Here is a 21,610-nt window from a genome sequence, read left to right on the forward strand (position 1 = left end):
GTTGGGGAGGTCAGAGTGCCCCAAAACACTATATTTTTGAGTGGTGGCAGTGCTATCAGATCTAAGCTGGTAATTAAGCTTAGAGGATTCAAGTGCTAGTATCTCATTTTCTGAACTCTAAGGTTCAGATCTGAGAAGGAAAGCTATGACACCACCTTTGGGGCACAAGTCTGAGTCCTCTCCCCTATGCTTGGAATCGACTCTCTTCTGCTATTCATCTTTGGCCAGCAGGGGTCACTCCACCTATAGCTCAGCCCATGCAGCAATTGGAAGCAGAGTAGAAGAGCCTGCCCCACCTGCATCTCCCAGACCTGGCTATCAGAAAAGGCCCCGTAATAGCCAAAGTGCATTCTTGAATCCACGGGTCTAATTTCCCCTCCCCATTTTGCAGTGGGAGACATGTCTTTAACCAGTTCAGGGAGCCACTCACACTGGGCTGTTGTCCCGGAGCTTTTCTTGACACCATTGTGAAGTCCCGTTCATTGCCCCACCCCATGGCTTTGCCACGCACACAAACACACCCGTTCAGCATTTCATTCTTTTTATTGGGGATATGTTGGTTGCTGCATTTGGATTACAATCCTCAGAGTTGCCTCTTTGGGAAGACACCCAGACTGCAATGCACATGTGCTGCATTACCTAGAGTTACACCTAGGGGGAGACACACACTGCAATGTGCCCAGACTACAATGCCTGGTAGGGGGAGACATACACACACTGCAATGTATATGGGCTGCAGTGCCTGGTTCTCCCACTAGGCGGAGATAGCGTACAGCAATGTACATGGGCTGCAACGCCTGTCTGAGCCCCTACTTGGAAATGCACACATGCACAAACACCCAGCCTGGTGCTGCCCCTAGAGGAAGATATCCAAACAGTAAAGTGCATGTAATGCCTGGCTCAGGCTCTGGGTGAGGACACGCGCACGCACCCTGTAGTTTGCATGGGCTGTAACGCCGGGTGCTGGCCCTAGGGGAAGACAGGCATACACCACAATGCAATGGGCTACACTGGGTGGGGAGATACGTGCAGATGGGGAAACAGATGGAGTCTCTCCCCTGCTGTGGGAGGGTCAAGACATCAACTCCTTTGCTCTGCCTCTGATGCCAGCATGAAGTGGAGGGTTCCCCATGGAGCCGCAGGGCCTGTTTCTGGGTGGGGGATCCCAGTTGGGTGCAGAGATGGATAGAAGGCAGACTCATGGTGGGGGGAAGGGTTACAGTGGGCGACAGGCCTTGGGCTCCCCAGTGTAGAATTCACCAGCATGACCAGGGTGGGAAAGAGGAACCCCCCCACCTTTCCTCAAGTCCATGACAGTTACCCAATCACCCCTTCCCCGGTTCCCTCTGTTAGGCGTTCCCGGTCTTAAAGGCTTCCTCAAAAATCTCATCATCCTGTAAAAGCTCCCTTGAAACTCATATAAGACTTCCTAATAAGGGACCCTTGAAACTCCCACATCCCTGAGGGCTCCCTTGAAACTCCTCTTATTCCATGAGGGATCCTTCAAAATGCCTCTCATTCTATGAGGGCTCCCTCAAAACTCACCTGAAACCTACCCATAAGGGTCCCTAGAAATTTCCAGTCCCATCCTTCTATGAGGGCCTCTCTGAAATTCTCCAGTCTCTGAGAGCCCCCTTGAAACTGTCACAAACCTGAGGGCTCCCTTGAAATTCCCATCATTCCATGAAGTCTCCTTCAAAAATCCCTTTAGCCCAGCCCAGAAAGGTTCCTTGAAACTCCAGTCATTCAAAGGTGCAGGGGCTCCCAATGTATTCTCCACGATGGCATCTGTAAGCTCCCAGGTGCCACACCCCAAAATGTCTGCTGGGGCCCCCCACCCTACCAGGACACCACCGACATTCTGCAGTCTCAGCCCTCCCGGCCCCAGTAGCGGGCGTAGGCCTGGCGGAAGATGGGCCGGCAGGGGATGCGGGCACCAAGCCGGGCACAGATGAGGAAGGAGCCGGCCATCTTGCGGTGGAGGGAGTAGGTTTCCTCGGGGGGCGGTGTTAGGCGGTGTTGCAGCATAATGGGCAGCAGGGTGTGAATCCGGTGTGTCGTGTTCTGGGCCCCAAAGTCGAAGGGGCCATCAGAAGCAAAGGCCTCGCCCAGGATCATCACGGCGTCTACATGGGCATCCTTCATTGCCTGGGGGAGAGGAGCATAGGACAGGCCCAGGGCAGCATGCCTGGGGGCAGGAGGTGCATGGGGGGGTAGGCTGGGAGCTTGGGGGACATGAGGGACCATAGTAGTGTGAGAGCACCTGAGGGGCACAGAGAGGGCTGAGTGGGTGGGCAAGGACTGGAGGGAAACATGGTGGACGGGACCGAGGCAGGCATGGATGGGGTTAGAGTACAGGGTGGGGGGCATAGAGGGACTGAGGCAGTGAGCAGGGCCTGGGAGACATAGGGTGGGGTCAGGTAGCAGGGGAGACAGAGGGAGCTGAGGGTCAGAGGTATGGGGAGGTTGGCAGGACCCAGGAGCACAGAGGTGACCGAGGGGAGCACACAGGCAGGCAGGAGTGGGTGCAGGGAACTGGCTAGGAGAGCCAGGGAAGTTAGGCAGAGGTTGGAGGCATGGAGATGGCTGGGGGAGCAAGGTTCTGCCCCCCATCATCTGGGCACTGGCCCCCCAACCCCCATGCTGTGGCCAGGGAGGGGCCCAAGGGTCTCACCTGAGTCTCATAGCCGGTGAGGAACCGAAGCGCAATGGATCCCTGCAGCACCCCAGCCCGGTCGCCCTCAGCCGCAGCCTTAATGATCTGGAACCATTAGCAGAGCAGCCCAGAGGCCTTGTGAGATGGGCACAGGGCTCAAAACACTCCTGCCCCACTCCCTACAGCGCCCTCTGCTGAGAGAGACCAGCAGCCAGAGCTCCTGCCTTCCTCCCGGCAGCACCCCCTGCTGGACAGTAGTAGTCTCACCTCAATGTACTGATCCGTAAAGGCCTTGTCAAAGCTGCGGGTGGCTCCGAAATCCAGCAGCGCCACCTGGTGTCCAACACAGGGAAGAGCGGGACAGAATCAGCTGGGAAGCCCAGGTCTGGGATGAGCTATGGGGGCAGGGGAAGGATCAGCCCACCCTCCCCCACAGATCACACTGTTAGTGCTGGCCGGGCAAGGAGTTGAGCTGCCTGGACCCAAACTGAGTGACACTACTGGGGGAAGGGAGTGCTGCTGCCCATGGTCAGGGGGAGGCCCCCAAGCTGTGCCCTAGGGACAGTACCGTGGAACGTGTTACATTTGTGGGGCAGGTTGGCGTTCAGCATCTGGACCATAACCCCTGCATGATTGGGATGGGGTATATGGTCTAGGCACGTGGCGGGGTGGTAGGACATGGTTGAGGGGTTCATAGTGAGAGGTGCAGCTGGGGGAGGGGGATCTGATGAGAGGGAGGGAGCAGGGGTGTCAGCCATGCAGGGTGGGCCTCAGCCCATTCAGGCACAGTTGGCAGGCTGTGGCATGGGGGGCAGGGACATAGTGCGGGGACATGTGGGGTGGGGGTAGTAGATCACTGCTTGTAGAAGGGAGACAGGATGCAGGGGGGAATCCCCTCATGTTGGGGAGAAGGCATGGCTGGCAGGCTGTGACATGGAAAGACAGAGGTGCAGTGGGGAGGAGGCAGATGTGTGGGGTGGTGGGTCTCTCCCTATGCTGGGAAGAGGGTTGCAGCAACACAGGGCAGTAGGGGGCTCCCCCATTCAGGGAAGGGTAGGGTGACCAGACAGCAAGTGTGAAAAACTGGGACGGGGGGAGGGTGGTAATAGGAGCCCATATTAAAAAAGCCCCAAATATTGGGACTGTCCCTATAAAATCGGGACATCTGGTCACCCTAGGGAAGGGGGTCGTGGTTGGTTGGCTCTAACATGGTGAGGCTGTAGAGGGTCCCCCCCTTCGGGGAAAGGGGTCGCTCCTGGCTGGTTCTGATATGGAGGGCAATGCGGGGGTGTCCGTACCTTGCCGCTGTGTGGCTCATAGAAGAAGTTGGACCAGTTGGGGTCGGTTTGCATGTAGCGGAAATGGAAGAGCTCCCGCACGCACAGATCCAGGATACTGGAGCAGATCTGTGGGGGTGAGAGAGAGCCCAGCGCTGAACACAGTGGCCCCCAGCCCTGCTCTGCCCCTCCTCATGACAGCCCCCCTCCCCCACTAGGATCAGGCTGGGAACTGCCCCTCTCTGATAACAGCAGCACTGGCTCCATGTCCCAGAGTTAAGGGGAAAAGGGTCAGGCATGAAACAGGGTCTGCGGGCTCAGGATCCTGAGGCAGGCATGAGCAGAGGGCATCCAATGGGGGGATCCCAAGAGGGGGTGAGAGAGAGACTAGGATTGTGTTCCAGCGCGTGGGATCCCATGTGCATGCAAGTGTCTTTCCTCCCTCACCCTGTTGCGTGTCTCCTGGTCCAGCCCCTGGGCCTGGTCAAGGGGGAAGCCGGGCACCAACTCCATGGTCAGCACCCGCTGGGTGCTCAGCTCACTGATCACTGATGGGACATAGAACACCGGGTCACCCTGCAACAGCTGCCTGTGGGGGGAACGAAACAGGAGAGGCTATGTCAGTGTGGGCTCTGTACCAGCCTAATCCCCACAACACACACACACAATGGGGGACTGTGCCTGAGTGGTCGCCTGTACCATCCCTTTACCAGGCAGTTAGGCCAATGTGTACCATCTCCCAGGCAACTGTGCCAGAGTGGCCAACTATACCATTCTTCCAGGTGATTGTGCCAGTGTGGCTGACACCACCAGCCCCCAGGCAAGTGTGCCAGAATGGCTGACTGTACCATCTCCTGGGCGACTGGGCCAGTGTGGATGTGACACTGACATGGGCACTTACTGAAATCTCGTGGCACAGGCAGCCTCCCGCTTGTAGTCGCACTCCAAGGCCAGCTCACGGCTCATCACCTCGATAGCATGTTCAGGAAAAAGCCCTGCGGGGAAGTGGGCAAGGAAGGGACGTCAGTGCCAGCGCCCAGCTCAGCCCAGCACCTGGGAGCCCAGGGTGAGTCACACCCTCTGTCACTATCCCCATTCCAGAGACAGGGAAACTGAGGCTCCCAGATGGAAGGGGTCTTGCCCAAAGCCACATATGGTCAAGCTTGAAACGCAGGAGTCCCGACTGCCAGCCCCTGTTGCTCTAACCCACTAGATTCTACTCCCCTCCCAGAGCTGGGGACGGAACCCAGGAGTCCTGGCTCCCAGCCCCGTCCCCACACATACCACGCTCACAGAATGTCATTAGAAGTGTTGGGATTTGGCCAGGACACCAGGGTCCCGACTCTTGGGGGAAGGCCTAGGAGGGCTTGGGCTCTCTTGGGACCAGGAGGGGGCAAGGCGTGGTAGCACCCAGGGGAAATGTGGCCCTTGGGCCTGGGACCTGGTACCTTCAGGCAGCGCGTTGCTCAGACTCAGTAGGGAGATGAGGTTCCGGACGTCACTGTTGATGCTCTGGGCGATGCCTGGGTACTGGGGGAAAGGGAAACAGGGTCAGACCCAGCGGCCACAGGGCCTGCCCATGGCACAGATGTCATGAACCAAAGGGGGCACACAGGGGTATTGAGGTCCTCAAAGGAGCCAGAGTGGGAGGTTAAATGCAGCCAGGGAAGCTCCTTCAGTCCAATCATACAGATGCCAAGACCTTTCCCATCAGCCCCTTGGGCAAACAGGCATCAGCCACAGAGGGCCAGACTGGGACATGGCGGCCAACTGGATGGGGTGAAATGACTGCCAGGCAGTGCTCCAGGAAACCAGCTTCCAACATGGCCACCAGTGCACCAGGGGGACTGCCCTCCAACATGGCCACCTTCGCCCAGTGCTCCAGGGGAAGCGGTCTCTAATGGCTGCCACCAGCAACCCAGGAAGACCAGCCTCCACATGGCCGCTGCTCTGCTTGCGAAGAGTTCGGGCTGCTTGCAGGGGGATCTGGGCTCGCCTGAGCCCTGCTGATACCTGGATCTTCATGGCCACATTGCGCCCATCCAGCAGCTGCGCCAGATGCACCTGCCCAATGGAAGCAGCAGCGAAGGGGCGCTCCTCGAACCAGGCCAGCCGCCTGCGCCACTCTGGGCCCAGCTCGCTGTTCAGCACCCCCTGCATGGAGAAGGGAGAACAGCAGGGTAAGTGCCAACTACCCCTACACCTCAGGTTTGGCCTCTCCCTTCCCATGCCCCCCCCCCCAGTCCTCCCACCTTCCAAGTCTGTCCCCTCCCAGACCCCACTCACCATCATTTGCTTAGTGGGCATGAAGTCAGCGCTGTGCCTGACCCTCTCAAAGATCTTCTGGAGCGAAGGGTTAATAAGAGCATCATCTGGGGGGGTACAAAGCAGGGGGAGCATCAGAGGCTGCACTGGGGGGGATGTGACATTGGGGATGCCAGTCCCCACAATGCCAGGCTGCAGGAGAGGAGCAGTGGGGTGAAACTGGGCAGAGCGAAGGGTGGTCTGGCTAGGGAACTGTCCCCGCAGCAAGCCCTATACCTGGGGGGATGCAGTGGAGTTCAGTGCTAGGGAGCCCTGGCAAATAGGCTGTAGGGAATGATCCTGCCCTGGATTTGGGGGTGTTGGCTGCCCCCCTCCCAATCCTCCTGCCTCCTCACCTTGGATGCTCAGCATCTGGCCGAGTTTCAGGGCCGCGCCCCGCACCTTGCACAGGGTCCGGACGATTCTCTCTGCATTGGCTTCAGACAGGAGGGCACCTGAGCTGGAGGGTGATGGCTCACCTGAGGGTGGCAGGAGAACAAAGGAGTGGTCAGAGCTAATCCCCCATAACCTCTGGGGAGATCCCTCCCCCAACAGCATGGATCCCTGCCTGTCAACCATAGCATCACAGATCTGGCAGCCAAGTATCCCCTTTCGTGGGGGGAGGGAGGGGTGTTGCTCACTGGAGCTGGCTTATCCTTTTCACCCCACCCGTTACTTCACTGACAAACGGCAATTCCACGACCCCCAAACCTCTCCCAAAGGCATGTGGATTTTGTCACTTTTTTCATTTAAAGACATTTTTCAATCTTTCAGCACAATTCAGGAGAAATTGCAGGGACCGGCTGGGTCAGCTCTGAAACAAAACATTGCAATTTTGCAACTTGAAAAGACTTTTTGATCTAACACGTCCTTCATTACCAGTGACAAATTGTTTCCAGAGGCTCTGAAGCCAAAACAAAATGATTTGTTCACCCCCCACATGAATCCTTTCCAATCAGCCAGTGCTAGTACTGCCCCTGCTCCCCACATCACTGGAAAAGTCCCGCTGGCAAGGGGCCCCACCCTGCCTGGTGGCCACATGCAAAGACCCTGCTCCCCCTGGAGCTAGAATCACACCAGCCATTTGGCCCAGCTGGTGCCCTGCCCTCCAGCCCAAGCCACGGGTTCAAGCCCTTTGGTTGTGACCCGCTTTTCTCCCCCAATCCCCACAGGAGACAATGAGGTCACAGGAAAGATGTGCCCCACTCCCATTGCGCACACACAGGGCAGCGGTCTCCAGGCAGCCTCAGTGCACCATGGAGATGGGTGTCCAATAGTGCAAGACACTGAGTGTGCATGTGAGCCAGGGAGTGTGAGATTCTACGTACGCAGGTGCCCAAGCATGATTACTTGTGCATTGAGCCCCTGCCCCCAAAGGCAGCTTCCAACACTGCTACTGTTAGGGGTGAGTTAGTGTAAAAGGGCCCCAGGTGTATTCACCAGAGCACGTATGTCCACATGTGTACATGTGAATAAGCATGCAAGGGGGATTCCAATTGTGTCTGCACCTGACCACAGGAGTGTCTGAGTGTGCGAGAGGGATTTCAGTTATGTCTGTACCTGACCAGGAGCATATCTGAATGTGTGAGAAGGATTCTGATTGTGTCCATACCCGACCACCAGTGTGTCTGAGCGTGCGAGGGAGAGTCTGATTGTCCTTCACTCACCTTTCACAACTGTTTCTGCCTGGAAGGATTTCTTGGCAGCTTCCACCAGGATCCCAATCCCGACGCTCACGGCTAAGCCTTGGGGACAGAGTGGAGGAATAACACACCACGCCAACCAGCCCTACTTCATTGCTCAACCGGGGGAGGGGGGTACCAAGCCACCCTCACACTGACCTCCAGAGCACCCTCGCACAAAGCATCCAACAAGTCACCCCTTAAACCCCATGGAGCTGCTGACACGGCCCCTGGGAACACTTTCCTTCCTGACCTACTGTCTCCTGCTGCCCTGGAGACCAGCTTGCCAGCCTGTGTGTGTGTCCGTCCACACTGGGTGCAGCAGGGCTAGTGCTATACACAACACAGCGCTCTCTGCTGAGCTGCCTCTCCTGACCCCACAGGGACCTATCCCCCGCCAACTCCGCCTCCATGATCTGTTCAACGCTGGGCCCCTCTGACAAGATTGACGATTGAAGCTGGGACCCCCTAGAGGCAGGACCGGCACTAGTGTTTTTAGCGCCCTAGGTGCACGGCCATTTCGCCGCCCCACACATTGGTCCGCGGCTCTGGTGCAGCTGCCGCAGCCGTGCCTGCGGGAGGTCCACCGGAGCCACAGACTGTCCGCAGGAAGGCCTGCGGCAGCTCCACTGGAGCCACGGGACCATGGGACCCTCCGCAGGCACGACTGCGGCAGGTCCAAGCTGCCTGCCACCATCCGCCGGCAAAAGGCTGCCCCCCAATAATCCTGGCGCGCTAGGCGATTGCCTACGCCGCCTAAATGGAAGCGCCGGCCCTGCCTAGAGGGGAAATGCCCCATTTCCCATCCCCTGGGTCAGCTGGTACCCCTGTGCAGGGAAGACCGTCCCTTATCAGGGCATGCGCTGAATGCTTCTGTGACGTTATTGACATCATCTGGGACCATATAGAATATGGTTGCAACCAAAGTCCTGTAGAGGCACCGAATCTTGTATAAACGAGGTCAAATGAGGTGTCTACGATATGGTTATGGTTTGCTGGTTATAATTATGGTGTCTATATGCGTGTATCATTTTTGAAGTTGAAGTTATGAATATTGGCTCTGTACTGTCTGTACTTCAAACTTGTGCTCTGCTTCTGGGTGACATCCCAAACAAGTTGGTGTTAGCTTTGCCTAGCCTGCTTGATGGCCCGTTAAAGACCATCAGCTATACAACTGACCCATTAAGAGAAGGCAGATATGCCTTATAACTCAGCAAAGTATGCAGGAACTTGCCCATGTGACTCCAGACTCCATTTTGCTGTAATTTTCCACAGTAAGAACAAAGAGGTGTTCTTATCAGGGGTGGCTCCAGGCACCAGCATGCCAAATGCATGCCTGGGGCAGCAAGCCACTAGGGGCACTCTGCCGTCGCCGAAAGGGCAGCAGGCAGATTGCCTTCGGCAGCATACCTGTGGAGGGTCCGCTGGTCCCGAAGGCAGCCTGCCTGCCATGCTTGGGGTGGCAAAATACCTATAACTGCCCCTGGTTCTTATACCTGGAAAAGACTATAAAAGGCTGATGCCTCATCTCCATCTGGTCTTCAATCCTGCTTCATACCTCTGGAGGGACTTTGCTGCAAACAGAAGCTTTACACGAAGGACTGATGACCCATCCCAGCTGTGGATGTACTCAAGAGACTTGATTTAAACCTGAAGTTTATTTCACCACTGCTACAAGCCTGAACCAAGAACTTTGTCAATACTGTATGTAATTGATTCCATTAAACCAATTCTAGCTCTCATCTATATTTTTTTCCTTTTATGAATAAACCTTTAGATTTTAGATTCTGAAGGACTGGCAACAGCGTGATTTGTGGGTAAGATCTGATCTGTATATTGACCTGGGTCTGGGGCTTGGTTCTTTGGGAACGAGAGAACTTTTTTTCTTTTATTGGGGTGCTGGTTTTCATAACTATTCATCCCCATGACGAGTGGCACTGGTGGTGATACTGGGAAACTGGAGTGTCTAAGGGAATTGCTTGTGTGACTTGTGGTTAGCCAGTGGGGTGAGATCAAAGTCCTCTTTGTCTGGCTGGTTTGGTTTGCCTTAGAGGTGGAAAACCCCAGCCTTGGGCTGTAACTGCCCTGCTTTAAGCAATTTGTCCTGAACTGGCACTCTCAGTTGGGTCCCGCCAGAACCAGCACTGTTACAGCTTCTTACCCCCAAAGCTGGCCAGCCTGCCGAGCCGAGTCGCGGGGACCTTCCGCTCACAGGATTTGTCACTGAGCTGCAAAACAGAGCGGGGGTGACTCTCCCAGACAGCACCTGTCTTATCCCATGTGGGCATGGGAGCAGAAAGCCCTGTGTACTCTTACCCACTGTCTGGTCACAGACACAAAGAAAACCCAGGAGTCCTGTCTCCCAGCCCCCCTGCTCTAACTCACTAGACCCCACTCTTCTCCCACAGCTGAGGATAGAACCCAGGAGTCCTGACTACCTGCTCTAACCACTACTTTCCTCCTCTCCCTGAACTGAGAATAAAGCCCAGGTACCCTGATTCCCAGACCTCTGCCCTAACCACTAGACCCACCCCCTTACCATATGTCTGTAGGGCTGGATGGGTGGCACCTTGGTGTCTCTGGCCTTTTGCACATCTTCAGCTGTCAGCCTGCCCACTGCAGGAGAGTTGTGATGGTAGAAGCGCCAGGGGCCCACGGAGCGGACCAGGAAGAGGGACAGGACGTGGTCCAGCTGTGGTGTCCAGAGCAGAGAGCCAGCCCCTTGCCCCAGCACAGGAGACCAGCACCCTGGGTGAGCAGGTCTGGGACTGGCAAAGGATTTTGGGATAACACCAGATGTAATGGTCCCGTCAGAGCTGCAAGTCTGGGAAAGGGGAGAAATATCACCCCATTATAGGTGGAGCCTGGGATACTGTCTGGTACCCCTTGTCCCAGTCTCCTCCCCCCACAAGCCAGCCTGTCCTCCCACCCTATAGTCAGATCAGCAATGGTGTCCCCTAGAGAGGAAAGGACCTAGGCACCATTCCTAGCCCTCTTGGGTCATCCGGTCGTCCCATCCTGGGGCCAGATTGGAGCTGGCACCCCCTAGAGGGGAAAGGCCCCGTATCCCATTCCCAATACGCACACTCTCATCAGATAATCGGGCATGATAACAGACTTCAGATACATAAAGGGCTGTTATAAAGAGTACGGGGATCAACTGTTCTGTGTCCACCGGAGGCAGGACACAAAGTAATGGGCTTAATTTGCAGAAAGGGAGATTTAGGTTAGATATTAGGAAAAACTTTCTAAGGGTAGTTAAACTTCAGGGGAGGCTGTGGAATTCCTGTCATGGGAGGGTTTTAAGAATAGGATGGACAAACACCTGTCAGGGATGCTCTGGGTTTACTTGGCCCTGCCTCAGCACAGGGGGCTGGACTTAATGATCCCTCAAGATTCCTTCCAGCCCTACATTGTTATGATTCTAACCTTCTGGCCAGACCCATTTGTACCTTGTCTCCTCTCCTGAAGCGGTCCAGTTTCCTCTGGCAGCCCCCCGATGCTGATACAAAGCGAAGAGGGGATACTGGGAACTCCCCCAGGGTCCGGCCAGCCAGGGGGAGCCCCTTCTTCATCATGATCTCAGCCATGGAGGGCTCTGCAGAGAGGGAACCACTAAAAGCTCAAGGGAGCTTGCAGAACAGAGACACACACAGCCCTGTCCGGAGACATGTCCTGAACCCACCAATGGGACACAGACACCCAGCATGTGAAGGAATGACCTGGGATGATCTCAGAGTGTACAGGCAGGGTGGGCTAGTGGTTAGAGCAGGGGCACAGGGAGTCAGGATTCCGGGGTTCTGTTAATAAATATTACAAAATCTAATATTAAATTATCCAGGATTATTTACTGTACAAATCCTCACTGGGTCACCAGCCTAATACACTTTGCTCCAGAGCCAGCAAAAGAATCAAGGAGTACTGACTTCTACTCCCTGCCCAGAACTGGACATTGAACCCAGGAGTCCTGAATCCCAGTTCCCCCACTCTAATCACTACAGCCCCTCGGAAGTAGCACGGGTGCAGGAGAGCCCCCTCACTAACTGATCTTTTGTAGCTCTTAAAAGGCTGGACAGTGAGGCTGGCATCCTGCCTCCAGATACTCCACTCTGCCCTACAGCCCTCCTCCCACAGACAGCTCTGGGGTTACTCTGCTGCTAATCCCCTGGGGACCTGCAGAGGAGGCAGCAGGGACAGCTGCCAGTCGATCTTAGCCATTGCGCCCCAGGTCACAGATACTGCTAATCCATTAGCATAAGGCTACATGCAGGGCAGCCAGTGTACCCCATCAAAGAGGCCTAGCCCCATCTGGGTGCCCCTGGCTGGCTGGCCACTGCCTTGGAGCCATGTTAACCCTTAGCCCACTCACACCCCTAGTTGACCAACCCCTTCCTCTGAAGCATTCACATTGCCATCCCAGAGCCAGGGCCAGAACTCAGGAATCCTGACACCCAGCTCTGACCACAGGAGACCACTCCCCTCCCATAGCTGACGAGAGAGCCAGGAATCCTATTCCCAGGCCCTCCCCACTGTTCTAACCATTAGACAACACCCCCTTCCAGGGCCAGAACCCAAGACTCCTGGCTTCCAGCTCTCCCTGCTCTAATGCACTAGCCCCTCTCTCACAGCTGGGGATAAAATCCAGGAGTCCTGACTCTCAGTTTCCCTGTGTTCTAAACCACAAGACCCCATTTCCCTCCCAGAGGTTGCAACAGAATCCAGGAGCCTAAATCTCAGCTCTAACCACTAGTCCCCACTCCCCTTCCAGAGAATGGGAATGGAACCCAGAAGTTCTGTCTCCCAGTCCCCCTTGCTCTAACCACTATCTTTCTTCTAGAGCTAGGAGTAGAACCCAGGAGTCCTGGTTCCCAGCCTCCCATGGCCTCACCATCTCTCTTCAACAGAGGCTAAGGACTAACAGGCCAGAGACCGAGTTCCCTTCTACCACCAGAGGCGTTACACCAGAGACCCATTGCTACAGGTAGCATGGTGGCTTTGTGGGGAGGGGCGCCTCTCTCTGCTGCAGCCCCCTGACTCGGAGCACACCCAGACAGAGCATGTCCCCAGAGGCTGCTGAGTCAGCATCTTTCCTCTGCATTGGAAGACGCAGCTGTGGTCAGGAAAAAGGCTGTGCTGCTCCTCTGAGTCACCCAGTCTCATCAGGCAGGAGCACGTCTGAAACGTGCTGGGGGCCAGGGAATTTGAGATGCACATGCACACCCTGTCTCACCTTGTGACCCTCCACTCATTTGTTCCCTCAGCTCGGGGACACCCACAGAGCACAAGACATGGAGCAGAGAGGAGGAACAGACAATGGATGAAGCCAGTAGTCCGAACTCTGAACAACTCTAATCATTGGAACCGACTCTCCTCCCAGAGTCAGGAATACAACCCAGAAGCAAAGTACAGGGCATCTGGGGTTCAATTCCTCACCGCCCCCAAATCTAGTTTTGGAAAAGTCACACAAGCTTGCTATTGAATTTTTCTCCGGGGCATATAGGTAGGCGGAAGGTAACTACTCATCAGAGTAAGGGGGGACTAGAAGTCAGGACTCCTGGGTTCTATTCCTAGCTCTGGGAAGGGTGTGGGGTCTAATAGATAGAGAAGGGGTGGCTGGGAGCCAGGACTCTTGAGTTCATCTATTCCCAGCTCAGTCACTGGCCTGCTGGGTAACTTTGGGCAAGGCATTTACCTCCCTGTACCTCAGTTTCCCCACCTGCAAAATACGACTAATGATACTGACCTCCTTTGTAAAGTGCTTTGAGAACTAAAGATGAAAAGTGCTATATAAGAGCTAGGTATTATTAACCGCAATGTTGCACAGGGATTGCTCACTCAGCACTGAAATGCGGCCACCTCTGGGGTGGGGCACAGGGGCTATTTAAACAGGGATCTCTCGCCCATTGCTCAGACGCAGCCATCTCTGGGCTGGGATCGCGTCAGCTATTTATACAGGGATCGCCCACCCAGTGCTGAAATGCAGCCACCTCTGGGAAGGAACATGGCATGCGTTTAACAGTGCACAACAATACTATACAAAACAGTTTAGGATTTTGTCCATTCTGATTTTAGAGAGTTTGCTGTAAAGTCAAATTTGGCTCTATACAAAACCTGAGACCAACTGAAAGGGGTTGGGAATTTTTAAAATTCCAGTGGGGATCATTTTTATTTCAAAATAAAGCAAAGCAAAATCCGTTCCTGGCCTTGAGGTATTTGTAATCAAACACTGAAGCACTGAGCTGGGACCTGAGACCCCAAGGGTGAAATGAACTAGAAACTGACTCCATAATCAGAAGTGGAAATTGACAGATCGGTTTCAGTGTCTGCGCTAAGAGGAATGAAAGGTGCCACCTGGCCTTAAAAGCTATCAATCTAAGGAAAACACATAGAGCGCCATGTAAATTTGATTTGTAAAATTCTTTCCATGTAAACAAATTTTGAGGTTATCATGGGAAATTGGGGTGGGGGGAGGTTCATACAGTCTATTTCCCACCTTACTCCATCCCAAAAACCTTTAATACTCCAGCACTGGGGCTCCACAGCTATATTGGAAGCCCTTTGGGGCAGAGACATCTTTTTGTTAGTACCGTGTCTAGCACAAGAAAGCTTCCCTAGCTTACCACCCAAGAGAGAGACCTTGGGGCCACCGTGGAAGGTCATCTGAAAACTTATGCTCAGTGTACAGCGGCAGTCAAAAAGACTAACAGTATGCTAGGAACTATTAGGAAAGGGATAGGAAATAAGAAAGAAAATATGATAAAGCCATTCTATAAATCCATGGTGCACCCACACCTTGGATATCATGTCCGGTTCTGGTTGCCCCATCTCAGAAACGATATTGTGGACCTGGAAAAGGTTCAGAGAAGGGCAACAAAGATGATCAAGGGTACAGAGCAGCTTCACACAAGGAGAGATTAAAAAGATTAGGGCTGTCCAGCTTAGAAAAGAAATGACTACGGTCTATAAAACAATGAATGGTGTGGAAAAAGTGACTAGCGAAGTGTTATTGACCCTTTCACACAATACAAAAAAAAACCAGGGGTCACCTGATTAAATTAACAGGTAGCATGTTCAATCCAAGCAAGAGGAAGTACTTTTTCAGATAACACACAACTAAACTGTGGAACTCATTGCCACGGCATGTTGTGATGATCAAAAGTATAATGGGATTCAAAAAAGAGCTGGCTACGTTCATGGTCAGTCAATGGATTGATTAGCCAAGATGGTGAGAGATGTAACCCCATGCTCGGGGAGACTCTAAACCTCTGACTAACAGAAGCCTGGAGTGGAACACAGGGGTGAATCACACTATAATTGACCTGTTCTCTACACCCCCACCCCCGAAGCTCTGGTATGGGCCACTGCTGGAGACAGGATACTGAAGACGGAGCATGGTCTCACCTAGTGTAGCAGCTCTTATGTTCTTACAGTGGGACTCTGGTCCATGACTGGGGCTCCTAGAGGCTACCACAAATAAACATCTTTGTGAGGCTAGTTACAGGGTTGAGATCTTGCTATTATGAGATATTTGTTGATTGCTGGCCTATTTAGTCTGGGCATTTGAACTGGTGGCCTAGATCAGTGGTTTTGAAGCCGTGGTCCCTGGGGATCCACAGACTAAGATTTCCAAAGGGGTCCGCACCTCCATTTGAAATTTGTTAGGGGTCCTCAAGTGAAATTTGTTAAGGGTCCTCATGAGAACCACTAGCTTAGAGGGCAAAGGCCCAGTCAGGGGCTGGATCTGCTGGTGTTTCCTGCAAGGGAAAGGCCCTGCATCCCAATCATTCCCATGTCATTAATAGATTGTATCGCTTATTTCCCTTACAGTTTACAATAAGCCAGAACTGACCTCCTCCTAGCCAGCAATCAGAGGTCATTGCTGCTGCCCCTCACTCCTAGCCATGGGGTTAGGAAACTGATCAGGCTATGGACACAGGGGTTAGGGCAGTTTAGTCTGGGCTCCAGAAACTAGCTTAATTTGGATGCAGCACAGAATTTGGGCACTGGGCTGGATCCCAGGGCTATGACTGGCTCAGATTCCCTCCCCTCTGTCTGTAGCCCTGTCTTTCCCCCCTCCCTCAGACCCCACTGCCGGGGATCTGTGCATCACAGCGCCCTCCCTGTTTCCCAGTGCTGCAGCCAACAAGCCCGCTCGCTCCTACTAGTCCAGCCCAGCCCAGCCCAGGCGTTGCAACAGCACAAGCCCGGGGCTTGTGTGCAGAAATGCACGTAGGTTCGCATGGGCAACTACCACGTCCCCTGGCACCCAGCGCCAGCCCCACCAGCGGGGGGAGGAGGGGCGGGACTCATGCCTTAGGAGCATCCCCTGCAAACCCCGCCCCATCTCAACCCGGGCGCCCCCTGCTGCTAACCCTGATCCTCTCATCCCAGCCGGGACAACCCCGGCACCGCTCTTCCACTTCCACCCGAGCATCCCCGTCAGCCCTGATTCTCTCTCCCCAGCCGGAGCACACACAGCCCGCCAGCCCCGCTCCCCCAACCTAGCCTGGGCACCCCCCCTCCACCTCTTGCGAGCCCCGCTCCCCCCATTCCCGCCCGGGCATCCCCCCTCCAGCCCCGCTCCCTCCATTCCGGCCTGGACATCCCCCTTAAGCCCCGCTCCCCCATCCCTGCCCGGGCATCCCCCCTCCAGCCCCATCGCCGCCCGGGCATGCCTCCTCCAGCCCCGATCCTCTCACCTCAGCCAGAACATATCCCCGCCGCCGCCAGATTAGCTCCCTCCAACCTATCCTGCGCATCCCCCTCCACCTCTTGTGAGCCCCGCTCCCGCCAGGGCCTCCCCCGTCCACTCACTCCCACCTGGACATCTCCCTTCAGCCCCGCTCCCCCATCCCTGCCCGGGCACCCCCCCTCCAGCCCCATCGCCGCCCGGCATCCCCCCTCCAGCCCCGATCCTCTGACCCCAGCCAGAACAAACACCCCGCCAGCCACGCTCCCCGCAACCTAGCCTGCGCATCCCCTTCCACCTCCTGCGAGCCCCGCTCCCCCTATTCCAGCCCGGGCATCCCCCCTCCAGCCCTGCTCCCCCCATTCCAGCCCGGGCATCCCCTCTCCAGCCCCGCTTCCCCCATTCCAGCCCGGGCATCCCCTCTCCAGCCCCGCTCCCTCCATTCCAGCCCGGGCATCCCCCCTCCAGCCCCGCTCCCCCAATTCCCGCCCAGGCATCCCCCCTCCAGCCCCGCTCCCTCCATTCCAGCCCGGGCATCCCCCCTCCAGCCCCGCTCCCCCAATTCCCGCCCGGGCATCCCCCCTCCAGCCCCGCTCCCCCATCCCCGCCCAAGCATCCCCCCTCCAGCCCCGCGAGCCCCACTCCCCCCATTCCTGCCCCTGTCCGCACCCAGAGATTGTTTCTTTACCTCCGTGGTCCCCAGAGGGGCGGCGGCGGGGTCTCAGCCTGTCGGATCCTGGGGCGGGAGGAGCTGGACCCCCCGATCCGAAGTCTGGACCGGCTGCTGCTCGAGCACTTTTGTTCCCAGCCTCTTTCTGTCAGCCCACATCGCTCCCCAAGCCCGTGCAATGACGTCGCCGTAGATCCTGGCCAATGGGGACTAAGTAGGCGTGTCCCTCACCAAGCCCCCCCGCGGCCCCCCTGCATCCCAGCGTTCCGGCTTGCCCTGTGGCACGGGGCTGGCATGGTGCCCACAGAGCGCCCCGAAGCCAGTCACTTGCTGCCCACCAACCCTCCGCTGGGTTATGGAGGGGGGGTAACAGGGTCACCCAAAGGCTCATTGCTCACAAGGAGGGGCCGGCAGGCTGGATCAGCAACCTGTGACTCAAGGTGGCAACAAGCTCCTTGTAGGGGACTATCTTGCTCCTGAGCCAGAGGGGAGCCTGCAGTGGGATGTCCAGGGGGACATTAGGTTAAACGTCCCCCAGGGTGCCCAGCTAGCCTCCATGGTGCAGTGTGTGTGTGTGGGGGGGGGCTGCTGGATGTGCAGGGTGCATGGGGGGTGGGGGGTGGAGAAGTTCCTAGCAAGAGAAATAAAAAGCATCAAAAATTGAATCAAAACACAAGATGTGCTTCCTTTTTATGATGGGTATTGTGGTAGCACCTAGGAGCCCCTCTCATGGGCCAGGCCCTCGTCGTGCTAACCGCTGTGCAGAACGAAAGATGGTCCCTGCCCCCAAGAGCTTCCAGTCTAAGAATAAGAGACAACAGCCAGATAGGGACAGAGGAGGCATTATTAGTCAGCTTGATAGTGGTTTTTGCACACCAGCAGCCTAACTATTAAGGTTTTTGTAGGCATCATGACAAAGGAGAGTTTGAAAGAGGGAGAAAGATTGTGTGTGTGGAACACAGATTGTGTGTGTGAGAGAGAGAAGCATACTCTGGGAGTGTGTGCATGATACGGTATATGTGAGCACAAGATGTTTTGTGTGTATGTGCGACAGACTGTACATCTGTTAAAAGATAGTGTGTACACAAGAATGTGCATGACAGAATGTGTGTGAGATTGTGTGTGTGTATATTAGACAGACTATGTCTGAGAGACACAGTGTGTATGGGACTGTGTTTGAGAGCTGAGTGCATGTGTGTGAGAGAAACAGACTGTGAGAAATACAGAGAATATGTGTGAGTGATTGTGTATTAGCCACTCTGTGTGAGATGGAGAGAGCATATGTGTGTGTAAGAGATTGAATGCTTGTGCAAGACTCTGTGTGTGTGACATACAGTCAGTGACCATGGGCACGTCTATAATACAGAATTGTCAAGCTAATTTATGTTGGCATACAGCCACTGCAGTAATTACACCACTTGTGCGTGTCTACACTTTGCTCCTTGTGATATGTCCTCGTCAGGAGCACTTGTACCAATTGAACTCTCAGTGTGGGGCATTGTGAGATGGCTTCTGAAAGGCAGCAACAGCAATTGTGAGCACCACAGTGTCTACACTGACACTGCATTGATCTAACTACATCAACACTGACTCTACACCTCTTGTGGAACTGGAGTTATTAATGCAGCGGAGCAAGCAAGTGACATCAACGAAAACGACATTTTTGTGTAGAGGCTTACAGAGTTAGGTAGACATAAGCTGTTTTATGGTGACCTAACTCTTTAGTTTTCAGAGTGGTAGCCATGTTAATCTGTATCAGCAAAAATAACGAGGTGTCCTTGTGGCACCTTGGAGACTAACAAATGTATTTGGGCATAAGCTTTCGTGAAAAGATGGAAATTGCCTTATCAAGTGGGGGGTCAGTGGTAACGAGCGAATTAAATTAAGGTGGAAGTGGCCTATTCTCAATAGTTAACAAGAAGGGGAAAATACCAAGTGAGGGAAAATTACTTTTTGTAGTGCTAATGGGGCCAATGCAATCAAGGTGGACCATTTCAAACAGTTGACAAGAAGGTGCGGACACCATCAGATTAGGCCTGAATAAAGACTGGGAGTGGCTGGGTCACTACAAAAAGTAATTTTCCCTCTGCGGATACTCACACCTTCTTGTCAACTTGTCAGCCTTAATTTAATTGGCTTGTTAGCGCGCGCGCGCACGCACGCACACACACACACACACACAGCCTCCTGATGTCCGGAATGTCAAATTCCAGGTGACGTTAAACAAGAGAGTATTGGTTAGACAAGAAGATTAGGAGCGAGGATTCTTATGTTCTATTCCTGTCTCTGGGCAGCAAAATTGCTTTACCTATTATTATTGTGACAGTACTTTTACAGGACCGAACTGAGATCAGGCCTCCATTGTTCCAGGTGCTGCACAGACCCCAAGGCATATCAGGGCCTCCATTGTGCTAGGTGGGGCACAGATGCACGAGAGGCGGCTCCTGCCCTGAATTGCTCCCAGTCTAGATGGACAAAGGAGGGATTATTCTTGCTGTTTGACAGATGGGGAAACTGAGGAGCAGAGAGATTCAATTGCTTGCCCGAGGTCAGGGGTGCTTGTGGCAGAATCCAGACCCCCTGACTCCCAGTCTGGTGCCTTTCCCCCAAGCCACTCTAGCTGAGAGGTCCCCAAGTGGTGAGGACACAATGGGATATGGCTGTGAGGTCGTGGCGGGTTCTGGAGCAGCCCATGTGCCAGGTTGTGGCAACTCCCTGGGGATCAGGCCATGGCTGCCCAAGTATGGTCTCTGCCCTTCCTGCTGCACTGGGCTGTCCTGAGCGGGACCCTGACTCTTGGCTGGGCCGAGGGGCCCTGTGAGAAGCAATTCCGCATCAGGCAAGAGGGGCCTGGGGCCGAGGGCCGGGCAGGGAGCCCAGTGCAGGTGGTGATGGTGTGTGGGGTGGCTGTGGCTGTGCTGTATGGCCTCATCAAGGCTGTGGCATCGGATCCCGACTGTGAGGAAGAGGAGGAGGCCGAGGAAGCACAGAGTGAGGTGAGGGTGCAGGGACACCAGCCTGGCAAAGGAGGTGGGGACATGAATCCGACAAAGAGGGCAGAATCCTAGCCAGGAATAGGGTCAGACACACCAGTCTGGCAAAGGAGGTGGAGCCCCTGGCCTGGCACGGGGTGGGGGCAGGAAAAGTGGCCTGGCAAAGGGGAGGGGGGGACCACCAGTCCAGCAAAAAGGGTGAGAGCCTACATCAGTCTGCCAAAGAGGATAGGACTAAAGCCTGGAGTACATGTCCCTCAGCTGACAGCTTCTGCCATGTGGCTCCAGACCAGTGCATCTCACACCCTCCCATGGTCCCTGCATCCTAGGCTGGGATCCTGCTGACAAAGGGGGATGAGCTACCTGCCTTGGACATCCCAGGCCCAGGCCCTTGCCCTCTGTCTCTGAGATACACTGCTGGCCAGGCATGCAGAGAAACCGCCCCAGGGTCATCACAGCAGGAGACAGACAGGGGTGAGGAGAGTGGGGGGCACACGACATGAGACAGACACACTGCCCTTGGCCTGCCAGGGAGGGTTTGCCATGGGGTCCTTGGAGGATCCGGGGAGACAGTTACAAACGTCAGGGTGGGGCAGGATGGCGAAATGTGCGGGGTCACTATATACTTCTATCTATCCACCTTCATTTATACCCCTCCATCTATTCATGCCCACACACTCCTCCATCTCCCAGACCCGTTCTTTCATCTATCCCCCCCATGCTCCCCTCCCATCCCCCCATCTAGCCCTATACATACTAATCTGTGTATTTATTCACCCGTCAAACCATCCACATACACATCCCCCTCGATCTATCCATCCATCCATCCCTGGTGGTGGGGACTCCCCCAGGGGAGAAGAAGTTGGAATTGTCCTGGCCCTGACCCCAACTCTCTCCCCTCGGCCAGGCCAGCGAGGGCTGCAGCACAGTAGGCAGTGAGCTGGGCAGCAAGGCAGTGGCTGTGCCTCCGCGCCCTGCATGCACACCGAGGAAGGCCAAGGAGAGACACCTACGAAGGCTGAGCCAGATGGAGAGGGAGCTGCAGGGCTTCCTGAATGAGCTGCGGAGGCGCAGGGAGGCGCTGGAAACTCAGGGGCTGCAAGAGGCTTGCGGGGCCCAGGGAGAGGAGATTTGCCCAGCAGAGTGGGACCTGGACAAGCTGCGTGTCACTGTCTATGAGATCTCAGAGGACTCTGACTAAAGGGGTAATAAAGGACTGGAAAGCCTGCTCTGTCTGGTGCTGTTGCGGGGAGATGGCTGGAGAATGGGATGTGGGACTGTGGGAGAGACAGGGGGTAAGAGGATGGGGGGAGGCAAGGGGCAAGTGGTGGGGGATTGG

The 21,610-nt window shown here is 55.2% G+C and overlaps 1 protein-coding gene across 2 annotated transcripts; it reads right to left on the reverse strand.

Annotated features, from left to right (window-relative positions):
* Positions 1-562: 562 nt before the first annotated feature.
* On the reverse strand, positions 563-17,403 carry LOC115654774 (atypical kinase COQ8A, mitochondrial-like). Of its 2 annotated transcripts, XM_030569533.1 has the most exons (15): positions 17,297-17,403; positions 11,372-11,517; positions 10,459-10,743; positions 10,081-10,147; positions 7,905-7,982; positions 6,594-6,716; positions 6,220-6,305; positions 5,947-6,087; positions 5,382-5,463; positions 4,835-4,928; positions 4,381-4,522; positions 3,955-4,062; positions 2,924-2,989; positions 2,675-2,761; positions 563-2,148 (listed from the first exon to the last, which is right to left on the reverse strand). In XM_030569533.1, exons 2-15 carry the CDS (start codon positions 11,507-11,509, stop codon positions 1,870-1,872), a joined length of 1,776 nt encoding a protein of 591 aa, XP_030425393.1. In that variant the 5' UTR covers positions 11,510-11,517; positions 17,297-17,403; the 3' UTR covers positions 563-1,869. The 2 variants fall into 2 exon arrangements, with proteins under 2 accessions (XP_030425393.1, XP_030425395.1); XM_030569535.1 differs by lacking the exons at positions 2,675-2,761; positions 2,924-2,989.
* Positions 17,404-21,610: the final 4,207 nt, after the last annotated feature.

Source organism: Gopherus evgoodei, chromosome 7, assembly GCF_007399415.2.
Source record: "Gopherus evgoodei ecotype Sinaloan lineage chromosome 7, rGopEvg1_v1.p, whole genome shotgun sequence".
NCBI classification, from domain to species: domain Eukaryota; kingdom Metazoa; phylum Chordata; order Testudines; family Testudinidae; genus Gopherus; species Gopherus evgoodei.